The sequence below is a fragment of the Salvia hispanica genome, chromosome 3 (genome assembly GCF_029641045.1).
Source record: "Salvia hispanica isolate PSC_SH4W2 chromosome 3, Shi_PSC_v1, whole genome shotgun sequence".
Lineage (NCBI taxonomy): Eukaryota > Viridiplantae > Streptophyta > Magnoliopsida > Lamiales > Lamiaceae > Salvia > Salvia hispanica.
The window spans coordinates 9008136-9023395 of record NC_142694.1 but is presented as its reverse complement, the minus strand read 5'-3'; the positions used below and the strand labels follow the sequence as shown (position 1 = coordinate 9023395).

Sequence of the window (15260 nt, the reverse complement as noted above, 5' to 3'; positions counted from 1 at the left end):
CCGAAAAGAAAAGTCTCAATCAACCGCGAAATATTGCAGGACTTCAAAACTATATATGTTTACATATACGAATATAGTACTAGTACTATAGTAGTATATTTTTATGCGACTTAGATATGCATCTATTGATTTTATTATAGTACTGTTCAGGCTCATAGTACTACCGAGGAATATTTTCATATATAAAATGATACCATAATGAATCAATTAAGTTGTAATGATATCTCTCATCCCTTAACTTATTACTTCCTCCGTTTCTTCATAATTTAGTCATTTTACCATTTTGAGAAGTTTCTTTATAGTTGAGTCGTTTCCTTATATGGTAACTTTTTCCTCTTTCTTACTTTACTCTCTCTTACTTTATTCCCTCTACTTTATTCACTTTATACTTTATCTTCTCTCTTACTTTTTTATCTATTTATTTAACACACTCAACATTCATTTCTAAAACTCCGTGCCGAAAAATTCCGCCTCAACTACGAAGAAACGGAGGGAGTATTTAATACAAATATAACATAAATATTTCCTCTGTTCATTAAAAATAACACGTTTTCTTTGGATTGCTCCACTAAAAGTAACATATTTTATAAATTAAAAATAATATTATTTCTGTTTTTTTCTCTCTTACTTAGTTACCTCTCCATTTTACTCACAAAACAATATTATTTAAATTATAGACTAAAAAAAATATTTTATATTTAATGGAACAGACATTGTTATATGTATTACATATATAATGTTGTATGTATATGAGAGTGGACGCGAGTTCAAAAGTGGTGATTATAATTGTTACCCAAAAAGGGCAAAATAAATTCCTAACAGTAGGAGAATTTAAGTTGAGTTCATCCGGTGTAGCTGTAATGACAATTAAGTGTAAATAAGTTAAGGCTGTCCTTTAATCTACACTAATTAACGCCGCCTTCAGCTAATCAATCAAAACTACTAAGCTGTCCAAAAGTTTGTTATATTATGCTATCTATCACATGTATCATGATGAATCTTCCATGCAAATAATATAATATATTATTAAACGAACAATTATGTTCAGTAGCAAAGCCAGCATATTTGACTATTTCAGAGTAGACATATTCTTTCTTTATTCCTTTTTATTTTTAATAATTTTGATCCATTGGTGACCACCCACAATGCTTTCAATATAAAAGTAGAACCGATTAAATTGAAAATACGACTTAGTAGTATTAATATTATCCATATGCACTAGCTAATCAAACTGATAGGCTAGTTAGGTCAAGTTCTGTCGCCAACTATGGTCCCAATTTGTAAATTGATATGCATGCACATTTCCCCCCTCAAAAATATTTTAATCCACTAGTTTATACTTTTTGAAAAATTATTAATTTTCTTAATAACTTTCCAACAAATTTCTATATTTATTAAAACTTCTTTATGTTATTCCGTGTGTATTTTAATTCTTGAATCATCAATCCTTTTTCTTTGAATTGAAAAAGAATAATACCATTAAATTACAAGAAAGTGTTTCACTTTGGTGATCAGCTTGGGTGTTTTTATAGATGGTTTTATCACAACTTATTTTACCGATTGAGTTTTGTTAAGCTTCGATTGTAATTTGGTGCAGAATTTATTCAATATTTATGACTCCATTACGAATAAGAAACCCTTAATTTAAAAAAGAAAGAGAAAAAAGACTGCCTTGTTTTGTAAGATACTCGAGTAGTTGCACTGTATCAATTATTTGGACTCAACCAAATGATCATTAGACTCGACCCATCACCTACATTTACAATTTGAGGGACATATGAAAGTGGATTAGTTAAGCCATCTAAAAGTTTACTATTTTATGAATTGACAAATATAGCGCGACTCGACCTACTCTAATCTCTATTATTTGAAATAATAATGCTAGTGGTACTCTAATTAACTATTAGAATCGAAAGAAATAACAAAGCAATTGAAACAGAAATGAAAAAGAAATACTCATAAAAACAAACTAACTGTAAGTTGGATCGATGATAACCCTCAACTAGCTGTTGTTCAACCATACCGAGCACAATTGGCATTCACCTCACACTTTGAGAATCGAATCCGAATTTGACTGGGCTCACGATTATGACCATAAACCATCCGAAATCTATTGGCATTGGCCATGTGAGAGTCTATAAGGCCAACGTTTTCAACATCTATATATATATGGGTGGTCCAATTTTGAGGTAAACGGGTAAAAACAAGAAGCTTCCTTAATCAAAGTGGCACTCACATTCTAAATTTTGTCATCGAGTTTGATTGCAACCAGTTGAAAAGTGTTCTCCAACATGTTAGGTAGTAAAATGAGTTTGATATTTGTGATAGAAGATGGAACTTGTGATTTCTCAATTACAAGATAAGATTATTTGGTATATGGCGACAAAGGAGCAATAGTCAACTATTAAGGTGAGTGACAAACGAAATTTATGGGATGCACAAATAATATAAGTTCACCTAAGCACATTGGTCTGTGCTGATTAATTAATCTTTCTACGGATTCTATTATTATCGGAAATAATCTAGTATTTCAATACTATTGAGTTAAAGTTTCGGAGCCCACCCAATATGTTCTGCTCATGTGTGGCCACCTTATTTTTTGTTGTTGTTTTGTAATTTTGTTAGATGGGCATAATAATTTCTTCTAAAATAAACAAAAAAATTAAGTCATGTTTCATTTAGTCACGATGCATTATAATAATACGACATTGAGGATATTATGCGGTTGCTAATTGGTCATGGAATGAACACGTCAAATTTAATTCTTGAAGTTGAAAGAACATGTCTTTCTACTCAGTCAATCTCGAATTTTTGGTCTATATTTTACTTGGTCAGTGTAGGCACGATTTGGTACATTATAGATAGTGACATAATTTAAAGCTCTAAGCCTTTAATCCCAGAATCAAATTGAGTTATACTAATAATGGTTTTATGGAGGAATGATACAAAAGCAGCCCAATTTTCGGCCCATTATCTCAAAGCAGGACAGTAATTCCTATAAGCCCAACTTTATAATGAATATTACTACCTCCGTCCTGAAAATTTGTCCCATTTTTTTTATTTCCGTCTGTCCCCCAAAATTTGTCTCATATAACTTTTTACCATATTTGCTAGTGGACCTTATATTCCACTAACTTATTCCTACTCACATTTTATTATAAAACTAATATATAAAAGTAAGACTCACAATCCACTAACTTTTTCAACTAACTTTCCATTACATTTCTTAAAATCCGTATCGGATCAAAGTGGGACAAATTTTGGGAGACGGAGGTAGTATAAAATTTGATGTTTTGGATTCAAAGAATTGGATCATGTTGTTATATGTTGAAAGTGTTTTTAAATGCCAGGATTGTCATTGGGGTTGTGTCTGAGTGGTAGCATTGGCAAGGCAAGTGAGAAGAGGCGTGGGCTAGTTGTGAGAGCATCCAAATATTTGCCGTGTCAAACCAAGAGGAACAGATCACGAAAATCGCTGGCTCGAACGCATGGCTTCCGCAAGTGGATGAGCACCACCAGTGGGAGAGCGCTCAAGATCCGACGTGCCAAAGGCCGATGGAAGCTCTGCAGTAAAACCAACCCCAGCAGCGGCAAAAGGGCCTGATCTTGTCACTAGTTTGTTTCTTGCTTACAATTCTCCCTCGATTCAGTTCTAGTTGTCTACTACTTTGTGACTCTGCTATGTTTGAAATGTAAATGTTTTTCTCGTCAAATGCATCAACGGCCAGCTTGATGGTCTTGCAACCTAGCATTTTCACTTACTTCAATTGCATTTCCACAAGCACTGTGAAAACGCATCCCGGTAATTGAAAGTGCCGAAGACCAAAGAGTGAGTTATTTATACCAAGCATGGCTAGATCCGGTCCCTATGGGAAGGAAAAAGAGTTCCATGCTCTTCCTTTCGAGAGGGGATTAGGAAAAACTATTGATTGCACTTCTTCCCAACCTTCGTGAGCATGAAAAAACGGCTCAAATGGTATGATAGAATCATACCTAAACAGAAATGGAGGTGACTTCCACATTGAGAAACTCGAAAACCATGCTATTTTCCTCGATCTCGTCCAACGTTTTTCTTCATTTTTCAGGGGCTTTATTGGTGGATATTTCTTAAGGGTTATTTTGTCACCTTTTTCATAAATAGTAGTAGTAGTAATAGGGTTATCGTAGTAAAACTTATATAGAAATGAGAATCATGTTTCACAACTTTTTTCGGCCAAACTTTTCTTTACATTTTTGAAAGCTCGTGTTAGACTCAATTGAGAGTGGAACAGAGGAGTAGCATATTTATTGAGTTCAGTTGGACTATTTTGATCAAAATGACACAATGTTAATTTCATATCTAGTGGTTTACTTCATAATAAAGTAAACCTCAGTAAGTAAAAAATATACTACGAAATAATTAGTTATAATATTCAATTCTTAATTTGCAAGCAATAGTTGTTCTCAAATTTGATAGATCACTTCATAATTCATTGGTTACATATATAGGATTTAATTTATAGTAGGAGTATCTTCTTGCGATAAGCCGAAGAGAATGGAAGCATTCATACAATATGGTTACACTTTTTTGCTTGAAATTATAATGATAGTAGTGTAATTAAGCAATAGGGTAGGATGGTCGCTTGGCAATGCCGCAGAGTCCTTCCACAATTCCACTCTCCCTTTGAATCTTTCCAAATCCAGCCTCACCCCAGTTCGTTCCCCACGAATTCTTTACCAACCAAACGTCTGAGTGAACTAAAGCAAATGGAGATTTTTCTCTGGTATTGTTCAACTTGAAGGAATGTCTATGACTTTTTGCCAACACACACGTTTCACAATTCAAAACATGTGAAGACGAAACAAATTCGGGAAAGAGTAGATGGAGATACCCTATAGATGAGTGCCCTAACCGACGGTGTAGAAGCCAAATCTGTCTTTCATTCAGTCCATGAGTTAGCAGCTAGTACTCTGCTGGGCAATCTCATCTACATAGTACAGACCATGTCGCTCAGTGCCACGCCCAACTATCGTCCCTGTCTCGATATCCTGTAACATGCAAAAACGAGGTTGTATCAGGAGTTTGCAGTTAAGTTCTTTCGTGACATGACTCACAGATAACAATTTATGGGACAAAGATGGAACGTAAAGACAATTTGAGAGGCGAAGGGTTGGTGATATAGATATAGTTCTCGCCCCCTCAACTTATGCTAATTCCCCACTGGCTGTTTGGACATAAGATTTTTTTGATTGGGATATGTCAAGGAAATCGAATTTATCGAATGACATTGTGTCGGTTGCCCCACAATCAAAGATCCAGTGATAGTCTTTGGGGCCGATGTTTGAGGATGAGGAATAAGCCAAGGCTTCAAAGGAATTTTTGCACTTGATGGTGGGTTGAAATTCAAGGTTTTCACATTTTAGCTCCTTAAATTTGGAATTTTTGGAAGATTGGGGTGAATTCCGTAAATATCCAGTTTCACAGGGGTCAAAATAAAAAGAGCTTGAGTTTTGGGAGGTATTGTGCAAAATCCGGACAGTTTGAGGTAGCAAATGGGTAGGAATATTTTGGTGGGTATCTTTTGTGAAATAATGGAATTAAGGGGTTGTTTATGGAATTTGAAGAAACTTGGAGTATTTAACTCCAATACTCCCCTTTCCAGATCCCTATCCGCCGCCACCCCTATTTCCTTTTCTTCAATTTTGTAGCTTCTGGATGGTGGGTGTTGATCGATGCTTTCCTCGCCGCCGACCTTACCTCCAACGGCCTCAAGCTGTGTTGCTCCTTCACTAACTTTTGCAACGTCTACTTTAATGCCTCCTTCTGTCTCTGTCACGGCACTAATTACAGCGCCCTCCGTGGCAGCAGGTCGACCGTTGCTCATTGCCACCATGGTACCGGCGCTGGCAGCTCTCCGTCGTCCCTCTTGGTTTCGACGTAACGGTGATGTCGAATCACAACAATTGACAAGGACGCAAGCGTACGTCTTCTTTGGCGTAATATGCCCCTCCTTATTCTCCGGCAGCGGTGTGTAACGGACGTCCTCTTTTTCTCTCATTTCTGGCAGCTGAAAAAGAGTTTCACCACGAAGATATGGTCTTCCGCGGTTTCCTAATTGGGAGGAGCTGTGTCAATGGGTTTCCTAGTTCCGCGGTTTTGATATGATCTGCCCTTCTCGTCGGCCTTGAGTATCTTAGAAATCCATGGCTAACAAACTAAGAACTGAGTGGTTTTTGAGAAGAAAAATACCTGTACAACTAAGAAAAAAGGGGAATATATAATGAGGCTAATTAACCAAGCGCGTTTTGTTTAGCTGTTTTATTTTACGGCTGTATGATATTTTGAGACTTTATGTACACCAAAAACAAATTTCATTCACCATTCTACATTTCTATGCTTTATTTGGAAAGAAATCACAAATGTATATGAATTTGACCGGTTAAGGGTAGTGAATATTTCCAAATAATAAGATGATTTGTGCCAAAGTTTAGCATTAATTGTAAGAATGGAATATTCCCACAAGTTAGTTACTACTATCATTTTTCAATCTTTAGATGAGCTTATGCTTTGAATTTATGCATAATATTTCAAACTAATGACGAGATTAGGCTCGTAAATCAATTCTTGATTTTTCAAGCTCCATACGAGATGATGCTCAGAAATAAGAAATAACTCGTAAAACTCTACACGAAAACTTAATTTTGATCTTTCAAACTCGAGACGAGATTATGCTTGATTACAATTTTTCAAGGTCTAGATGAGTCTATGCTTAAATGTCATTAACAAGTTCCATATAGAGATGATGTTAACAATTCATAAGTTAAAAGACATGATTTTTCAACCTTTAGATGAGATGATGCTCAGTTTGTAGAGGAATTGGAATGTGCATTGTTCTTAGACACAAACACAGCCACATATGTTCTAAACTTGTTTGCCTAATTGAGGCTAAAACAGAGGATAATCACATATCAAAATTAAAAAATACACCAAAAATTTATTACTATTAAAATAAATCATCCAGGATTTACAATCAGAATCACAAACATGTAGTTGCACCAGAGGTGCAACCACCAGTTGTACCCATTCCTTTGTATATACCAAAAAAAAGTACTACTATGACTGAATTTTCTAATATGGTAAGCTCTTAGAACTGGTGCTAACCACCAAAGCCTTGAGCTTGGAAGCATCTCCGGCCGCTCCATTAGCACGACGCGTGATGGTCTCCATGTTCTTATACAAACTCTGTTTCACAATCTTGGTCATCATTCTCTTCCCTTGCTCGGCATCCTCCTCACTCAGAGGCGATCCCATCGACACCCTCCCCACCTGCAGGGGCCCCGAATGTGGCCCCATCCTCGTCTGCTGCTCATCCTTGAACCACTGCAGCAGCTTCAGCGCTCTCTTCTGCGCCAACGGGCTCCCCAGCAGCGCCACTTCTAGAAGCACCTGCACGATCCCGGCCTTGGCCATCTTCTGCCTCTGCAGGGAGCTCTGGTGAGCCAAGACCATCAAAATGTAGGCAGAGAGCTCCTGGCACTTGGGCTTCTCCTCCCATGTCATGATCTCGATTAGCCCCTCGGGCACCGTGGGGTTCTGCTCCAGCGCCTTCCTCCCGGCTGAGGTCACTACCAAGTTGCCTAAGGTTGCTAGGCTTTTCTCCGAGGTCTCCTTCACCGAGGCTAGCTTCGTTAGGCTGGTCACGATCCCCGTTGAGATCAGGGCTGGCGCGTTGTCTAGAACCGAAGAGAGGTTGTGCAATGTGCTCAAGCAGAGCTCTTCTGTCTCTATGCTTGAACTTGATTCAAGAATGCAGACTACAGTTGGAATGATTCTTGATGAGTTTAGGGGAAATTGAGTGTTGGCTAGGCCTGATATAGATAGGAGGAGCTCTGCAAAGTCTCTCTTATCTGTTTCCTCTAACAAACTCAAATTCTTGGGCAATTTTGATAAAATTCCTGCCTCCACCATTAAAGCCTTGTTCCTAAATAAGAAGCACAAAAAAATGTTAGTCATTCAAGAACTACTATAAGTCAACAAGATTGAAAAAATGTGAAAATCAGAGTTTTGTATTGTCCATATTCAAACAAACATGCCAAAAATCAGCAACCCATTATTTTATGATCATTTACATGAATTTGAATTATGCTACTTGAAATGTCCTTGAGCCGTGGAGATTGGTGCAGAGTCAGCGCACCAAAAGAGACCACCCACTCCCACTTGGGGAAAAGAGAGATCGAATTATTAGGCTTGTTAAGTTATTAAAACGCAAAATATGCTTCATGACATATTATACTATATGCTAAAGTTAAAAGTGATGTTAGCTATCGTTATCTTCAACCTATACCTGTAAGTTATAGTATTATATTTTCTGGGTCAATCATATCCTTACACCAAGAACTTCAATTTCCACTCTGTATCATCCTATAAAACTAGAATTTCAAGCACCACATACGACCAAACAAAGTCCAAGTCCTATTGTTGAGGCACCTAACTTTTAATTAAAAAATCCTAGAATATAGTCGTATCGGCAGGGGATTATGCAGAAAAAAATTGGTAAGAGCAAGTATGTTTTCTAAATTATATTCCTAAATACATCCGTCCTCGATTAAGAATCAAACTTTGACCGGAGTTTTAAGAAATATAAAGAAAAGTTGGTTGAAAAAGTTAGTGGAATGTGGGACCTATTTTTTTATATTGGTTTTATAATAAAATGTGAGTGAATTGAGATAGTGGAATGTGAGACCTACTTATTATTTATGATAAAAATGAAGTGTGACTCTTAATTGAGGACAGATCGAAATGAGAAAGTGTGACTCTTAATCAGAGACGGAGGGAGTATATTTTTTAAGTGATTCATATCATTATAGAGATTTTTGCATAACAATTTATATAAAACTTTAATAAATGTAAATATTTTCTTTTTCTAAAAATTAGCTCCATTTGTGTCCGCTACTACATATCGGGGAAGACTTCTCCGAAGCCGTGGCGCTGCCGGAAACCGCAGTTGGCGTCTACGACACCGGCCACTCCACCCACCCCACAAGTGATTAATGGGCAGTAGGCCTCCATAATGGTTGCAATTTCCATTTGTGAGTAACATTTTTCCAACTAATAAAGAATAAGTATAGCTTCGGCCCCTCCCGCAATAAAATATATTCAATCATCCAACTAGATTAGAGACTATTTGCTTAATCCCATTTAATTCGTCTAAAAAACAACAATAATTTTCAAATTGATGACCAAGACCTCAAAATTAAACTCCAATTTCAAATGAAATTGAAACAAATTAATTAAAATTTAAAACTCACGTGAAAGATGCATTAGCGAGTTCAATAAGCACTTGCACAGCCAATCTTTGATGCGCCGCCGCCGCCGCCGCCGCCGATCCAACCATAGCAACCAGCGGCGGAATAACGCCGAACTCCGCCATGGTCCTCCGCCGACTCACATCTTCCGCCGCGAGCCTCTTCATCTCCCTCGCCGCCGCCTCCTTCTCTTCCCGCCCCCCGAAATGAAGCATCTTCACCGACTTCTTCAACGCCGCCATCCAATCCCGATCTTCAATCTTCGCTTCTTCACACGTAATCATCTCTGTATCAATCACAATAGCCTCCTCCGCCGCCGCCGAATTCGAGCTAGATAAAAATCTTTTAATTTGCTGGTTATGGAAAAAGAATGATGTATTTGAAGAAGTATGTGTCGAATTTGTAGTTGCCTAACCAATTATTTGAATATTGAATAATCATTTATGTCTGACTTTTTTTGTTGAGAGAGAATCAGAGACTTTGCGAGAAGATACAAAAGAAGCAGATAGCACATGCAGCTTAAGCAATCTGTCTCTTTCGTAGGATGAATAGAAATATAATTTTATTAATTTTTTTCCGGTACAATTTCACGAATTTAGATAATGGGATTATTAAATATTTTAATGGAGGCTTAATTAATAAAAGATTTTGGAACTCCCACAAATGCCCATGTGATATCCAGCATTTTAGTTGGCTGGCGTTTTGGGACACTGAATTAGTGAGATATGACCTAATCATTGATGTAATTTAATTCCTCAAGGGCTAATTAAACATAATGTTACTTATTAATGGATGCAACTTTATTTTTTTAAACTTACAGTCTTACATTATAAGATATAATACTGATCAATATCGCGCAGGTATACCTAACAGATCCGGTTGGGATTATTAATTCATCTTTTACATCCTCTAATAATTATCGAATGTATTTGTTTATGAGTAGAAAAACTATCTCTGATTTGTGGTTCCATTGTTAAGCTACAGAATTTATTATTTTAATTAAGAATTAGTTTGTTTATATGGTTAAAATATAATTCTGAACCAACATTAATTGCTTATTGTGGTGTAATGCTTTGATCGTCTGGTTCCATATTCCACCAAAACCGCTTATTTGTTCAGTTGTCCTCACACATGTAGGCTGCAATGGGATAAAATTAATAAGAGCTTATAAATATTTTGTCATTTGTATTTGCTTATGATCATATGAATTTATATAATATAAAGTAAAAAAAAAATTACTTCCTGATTTATAAATCTTGCTTCTTAATTTATGGATATAAATTACTAAAATACTTGAAGATTGAGTACTGGCTAGTTACCTCTATTTTATCCCATTTATGTATACATAAAATCAATTTTTCAGAAGTGGGTATGGCCTTTTCATCTTTTAAACAAATTCAGTTAATCACATGAATTGCCTGGTGTTTACCAACTATATATAGATGAATGCATATATCAAACGACTTCACATGATATATTATAGTGCTATTATTAATTTATTATCATGTTGTCTTGTTTCCTTATAATTTGGACTCTGAGGGAACAAAATCTAGATATATATTGTCCAGGCCAATTTCCACGTTACCACTAATCATACTGATTCTATTTATTTTTGTAATATATAAACATTTAATACTGTAAGATTCATTTATTAGGCAATAAATTTCTATAGAAAATCGCAAGACACGTGTGCTCTATGTAGCGGTTTGGTCTCCCATATCTAAATTAGAAAAGGACATTTCATAACCAAGATAAGTCACCGTGTTGCATTATTTTCACTTGCATTTCTTTTGAGATAATTTGCATTTCGATTTGTAGGTCTCCTGAATTCATCAATGCAATCAGACCAAATTAAATTCATAATCATAAAAAAGAAATACAATTTGTTAGTATACCGTTCAAGTTCATCTCCCATTCCTAGAAAAATACCACTCCTTTTTCTATTTAATCTTTTTCTGAAGGGAAAGTTTCATTTATTTACGTGATCACCTCCGTTGTTTCACAAGATTGAATAAACTAGAATAAAGATTGGTCACAAAAGTGATCCGAAAATAATTAGAATTAAAAATTGTTGTCACGACATTAGAAATAATCCTCGGCATCACAACTTCTCCTTTTATTTTATAAATATGCATATTAATTAGAATAGAAAAAACGTACTTGAAAATTGAATTCCCGTACATAATCGGAAAGGGAAAAATATGATAAATATGACGGTGGCAACATTACCATTTACCACCCATGTGGAGTTGCATTAATGAAGAACTTTTAAAGCTTTATTAATTAAATTCATCATGTAATTGAAGTTGGCATTGGCATTTGGCTCCAACTATTAATCAATTTACATGTTCATGTGTGGAACAATATGGTGTGCTCCATGCACTCAAATTTTGTACACGTGCAATTCTCATACAACACTTGGCTCTTTCTAAATTTGCATCTAATCCTATATAAATCTCTATAACGCCCACTTCTCTAAACACACATGCTTGTGTCAATAAATCTCAACATCTTCAATTATACTCCATGTTTCAACGTTGTTTGACTAATCTAATGAATTACTACAATGCACAATTATCCAACAAATATACATTAGTACATGTATCTAATAACATTACAACTATACAGTGAGAGTTTTACATGGAGTAATAATAAATGTAACTTCCAATTATATCACAAAATGCAATAACAGATTATGGCAACGTGTTTTATGTAATAAAATGTTGCTGCGAGATAATTCACCAAAAATTATCTTGGTAATAGACTATACGCATTTTAATTTTTAAAATCAACTTGATAAATTAACTAAGAGTTAGAGAGAGAGAGAGAGAGAGAGAGAGAGAGAGAGAGAGAGAGAGAGAGAGAGAGAGAGAGAGAAATGGTTAAAATATTAGTTCTATTAATGAAAAATTAATTGCGTTGGACTTTGAATTTATATGGTCCATATCTAAGCTGGTGTGATTAGGATTTCCACTATTTGCTTCTACTTAGATGGTGGCTCTTCCTCCCAATTCAATTAATCTTTTTGAAGGAAAACGAGGTCTTAATTCGGTCGTATATGGAAACGTGAATATAAATTTCTTAGTGGAAATGACCCAAATATGAAGTTTACATGAATTTGGCAGGTTATAGTTAGGAAAGCCAGAATTAAAGCACAAAGGTTATACAACTTTATCTATATTTTATCTTTTTCATCATCGTTATTTTGTGTTTGCTTGCAAAGGACAATGGATAATCCCATTTTCATTGGATATTATTACTAAAAATATTCAAAAATTTATTGCACCAGCCGGGAATCGAACCCGGGTCTGTACCGTGGCAGGGTACTATTCTACCACTAGACCACTGGTGCTTTTCTACTTTGTTTTCCATATCTGTTAAAATTATTTGCACTTACTTCGTTACAACAGAATTCTGAGAAATATGTCTGATAGTCAGCTTCCATATGCCACTATGTGCGATGGCTTGTCCTCACACATGTAGGTATGTATACATACCTACATGTATTTGATAGTCAGCTTTCATATACCTACGTAGGTATGTATAGCTGAGAAATTTCCAAATGATGCAAAACTTTGGTCAAATTTTATTGGATTTGAGTTCTTATTGAATAGACCTAATAAGAACTCGATATATTTAGATTGAGTCGGGTTAGATTCGGATTACCTGTTAATAAAATAAAATTACTCCTTATTTTACTATTTAAAATATATTATACTTTAATATTGAGTTCTTACATTTGAAATTCGTGAACATTTTCATCAATTTATTAAATTCAATTATTCACATAAATTGTCTGGTTTAATTTACCAGTCTATTTATAGTTGGTACCTCATAATATTATAGTGCAATCATATATGTATTGCCTTTGTTTTGGACTTGAGAGAACAAAATCAATATACGTATTCTCCAGCCAACTTTCCACGTTACTACTCATCATATTGATTCTATTTAATATTTGTATTCAATAAAATACATTTAATAAATTTTATAGAAAATTGCAATACACGTGTGCTCTATCTACTGGTTTGGTCTCCCATATCTTCGAAATCTGGATAAATTACTGCATATATTTATTTTTTCAATTCTTATTAGATAATCTGCATATAGGTCCCTTAAATTCTCATAAATGCAATAAGGAAAAAAAAAATCGTAAATCTTAAAAATGGAAATACAATTTGTTAGTCTAATTTTAATCGTGTATATAATTACGTGACTTTCCTACGTAGTGTGTAATAAGATTAAATAAAGAATAAATACTCCTAGATATATTTATCGAGCAATAATGTAAATTAAGTTCAAGGAAAAACAACATTGGATCAAGATCTAAGTTATGCGAAAAGAATATTGAATGCAATATAGAAGAAACTCTAATCCATTTAGTTGCCGTACGATTATCATAATTTAATTTAAGATTAAGTTGTGAGATTATTTTAATTGGATAGGTGTGACTATAACTTATTATCATATAATTATTTATCTAAAATTAAGTTATGAGATTCAATTTTATGAACTAAATATAGAAAGTAATAGTACTATATATTTAGTCATATGATATAATCTTTCAAATTGAACTGAATAATTCAATATATTTAGTCATATGATATAATCTTTCAAATTGAACTGAATAATTGAGGAGAAATATCTTCTACTTGAATTAAAACGTCTACAAACTTGCTCCTCATTACCAATACCCAAAAACTAAACTTGTCACAGTCACACCATGTTTGCAAAAGGGATGGTGGCAAGTTTAGCATTTACCAGCCACGTGGAGTAGCAATTGATGAGAAGTTGCAAAGTTTTTTTATACCCATCAATGCCATCATGTGTTTGGATTTGAAGTTGGCAATATTTGGCCCAAACTATGATGCCATATTATATGGTGCTCCAAATTTTGTACACGTGCAAATGCCATATAACACTTGGCTGGGATATAACGTGACTTCCAAATTCTATCATACGGAATCCAAACAGTTCATAAATTAATGGTGTTGGGCTTTTCAATTTATGTGGTGCAAATCTGATTTAAGCCTGTTTCAAGAAGTAACGTGATTAGTATTTCTTCTAATTGTATCCACTTAATTAGATGGTCACTTCCAACTTGCTAACGTAATCTCCGACCATTTACGCTAAACTCAAACTCATTTTTGAGTATATGTCACATCAAAAAATAGTTTTACTTCAATCATTTACGCCATATTTATATTTACACCATTTTTGAGTATTTGTCTAACAAAATTTTGGAGTAAACCACCATATTTGGTGTTAATCCATTCAAAAACCCAAAAATGGGTTTGCCTTTGGTGTACGATTGGAGAAATTTTGATGTATTGTTGGAGATGGTCTAACAACTAACAAAGAATAACGGCCTGCGTATTCATTTTATTTGAACAAAAGAAAAATTGCACCAGCTGAAAAATTGCGTATTGTTGCACCAGCCTATAAATATTCTAAAAAATTCTCAAAAACAAAATTAAATAAAACTGCACCAGCCGGGAATCGAACCCGGGTCTGTACCGTGGCAGGGTACTATTCTACCACTAGACCACTGGTGCTAATGTATTAGCCTAAGCTATCTGTTTTTATTATTAAAATTCCATATACAGAGTATTTATTTTATTACTACAGCGTATTTATTTTTTTGATGAGTTTCTGTGGTTTTATACATATAAAATGAAAATAGTCACAAATGATACTCCCTCTGTCCGCGATTAGGAGTCCCGGTCACTTTTGCACCCCCGTTTTATAAAAATCATAAAAGATAGTTAAAGTGAAGAAATGGTAAAGTAAGAGAGAGAATACTGTTGAGCAACAGTATTCTCTCTTTTACTTTATAATTTCTTCACTTTAACTATTTTTTATCATTTTTATAAAATAGTTGCGCAAAAGTGACCGGGATTCCTAATCGCGGACGGAGGGAGTATATGTTGACACACCCATGTATAATATACTCGTTATTTATGCAGAAGGAAACG

General features: G+C 34.8%; 2 protein-coding genes, 1 long non-coding RNA gene and 2 other non-coding genes across 5 annotated transcripts; 2 read left to right on the top strand and 3 right to left on the bottom strand.

Moving 5' to 3' along the window:
* Window positions 1-3343: 3343 nt before the first annotated feature.
* Window positions 3344-3626, top strand: LOC148930128 (large ribosomal subunit protein bL34c-like). The gene has a single exon (XM_089066363.1). The coding sequence runs from the start codon at window positions 3344-3346 to the stop codon at window positions 3602-3604; it is 261 nt and encodes an 86-aa protein (XP_088922489.1). The 3' UTR covers window positions 3605-3626.
* Window positions 3627-5568: 1942 nt separating this feature from the next.
* On the top strand, window positions 5569-6366 carry LOC125215792 (uncharacterized). Its single transcript, XR_007175305.2, has 2 exons — window positions 5569-5960; window positions 6048-6366. It is a non-coding gene; the product is annotated as an uncharacterized LOC125215792 (long non-coding RNA).
* A 588-nt stretch (window positions 6367-6954) lies between these two features.
* LOC125211069 (U-box domain-containing protein 45) lies at window positions 6955-9794 on the bottom strand. The gene is made up of 2 exons (XM_048110754.2): window positions 9289-9794; window positions 6955-7961 (listed from the first exon to the last, which is right to left on the bottom strand). Exons 1-2 carry the CDS (start codon window positions 9567-9569, stop codon window positions 7109-7111), a joined length of 1134 nt encoding a protein of 377 aa, XP_047966711.1. The 5' UTR covers window positions 9570-9794; the 3' UTR covers window positions 6955-7108.
* A 2772-nt stretch (window positions 9795-12566) lies between these two features.
* On the bottom strand, window positions 12567-12637 carry TRNAG-GCC (transfer RNA glycine (anticodon GCC)). The gene has a single exon. It is a non-coding gene; the product is annotated as a tRNA-Gly (tRNA).
* Window positions 12638-14769: 2132 nt separating this feature from the next.
* On the bottom strand, window positions 14770-14840 carry TRNAG-GCC (transfer RNA glycine (anticodon GCC)). Its single transcript has one exon. It is a non-coding gene; the product is annotated as a tRNA-Gly (tRNA).
* Window positions 14841-15260: the final 420 nt, after the last annotated feature.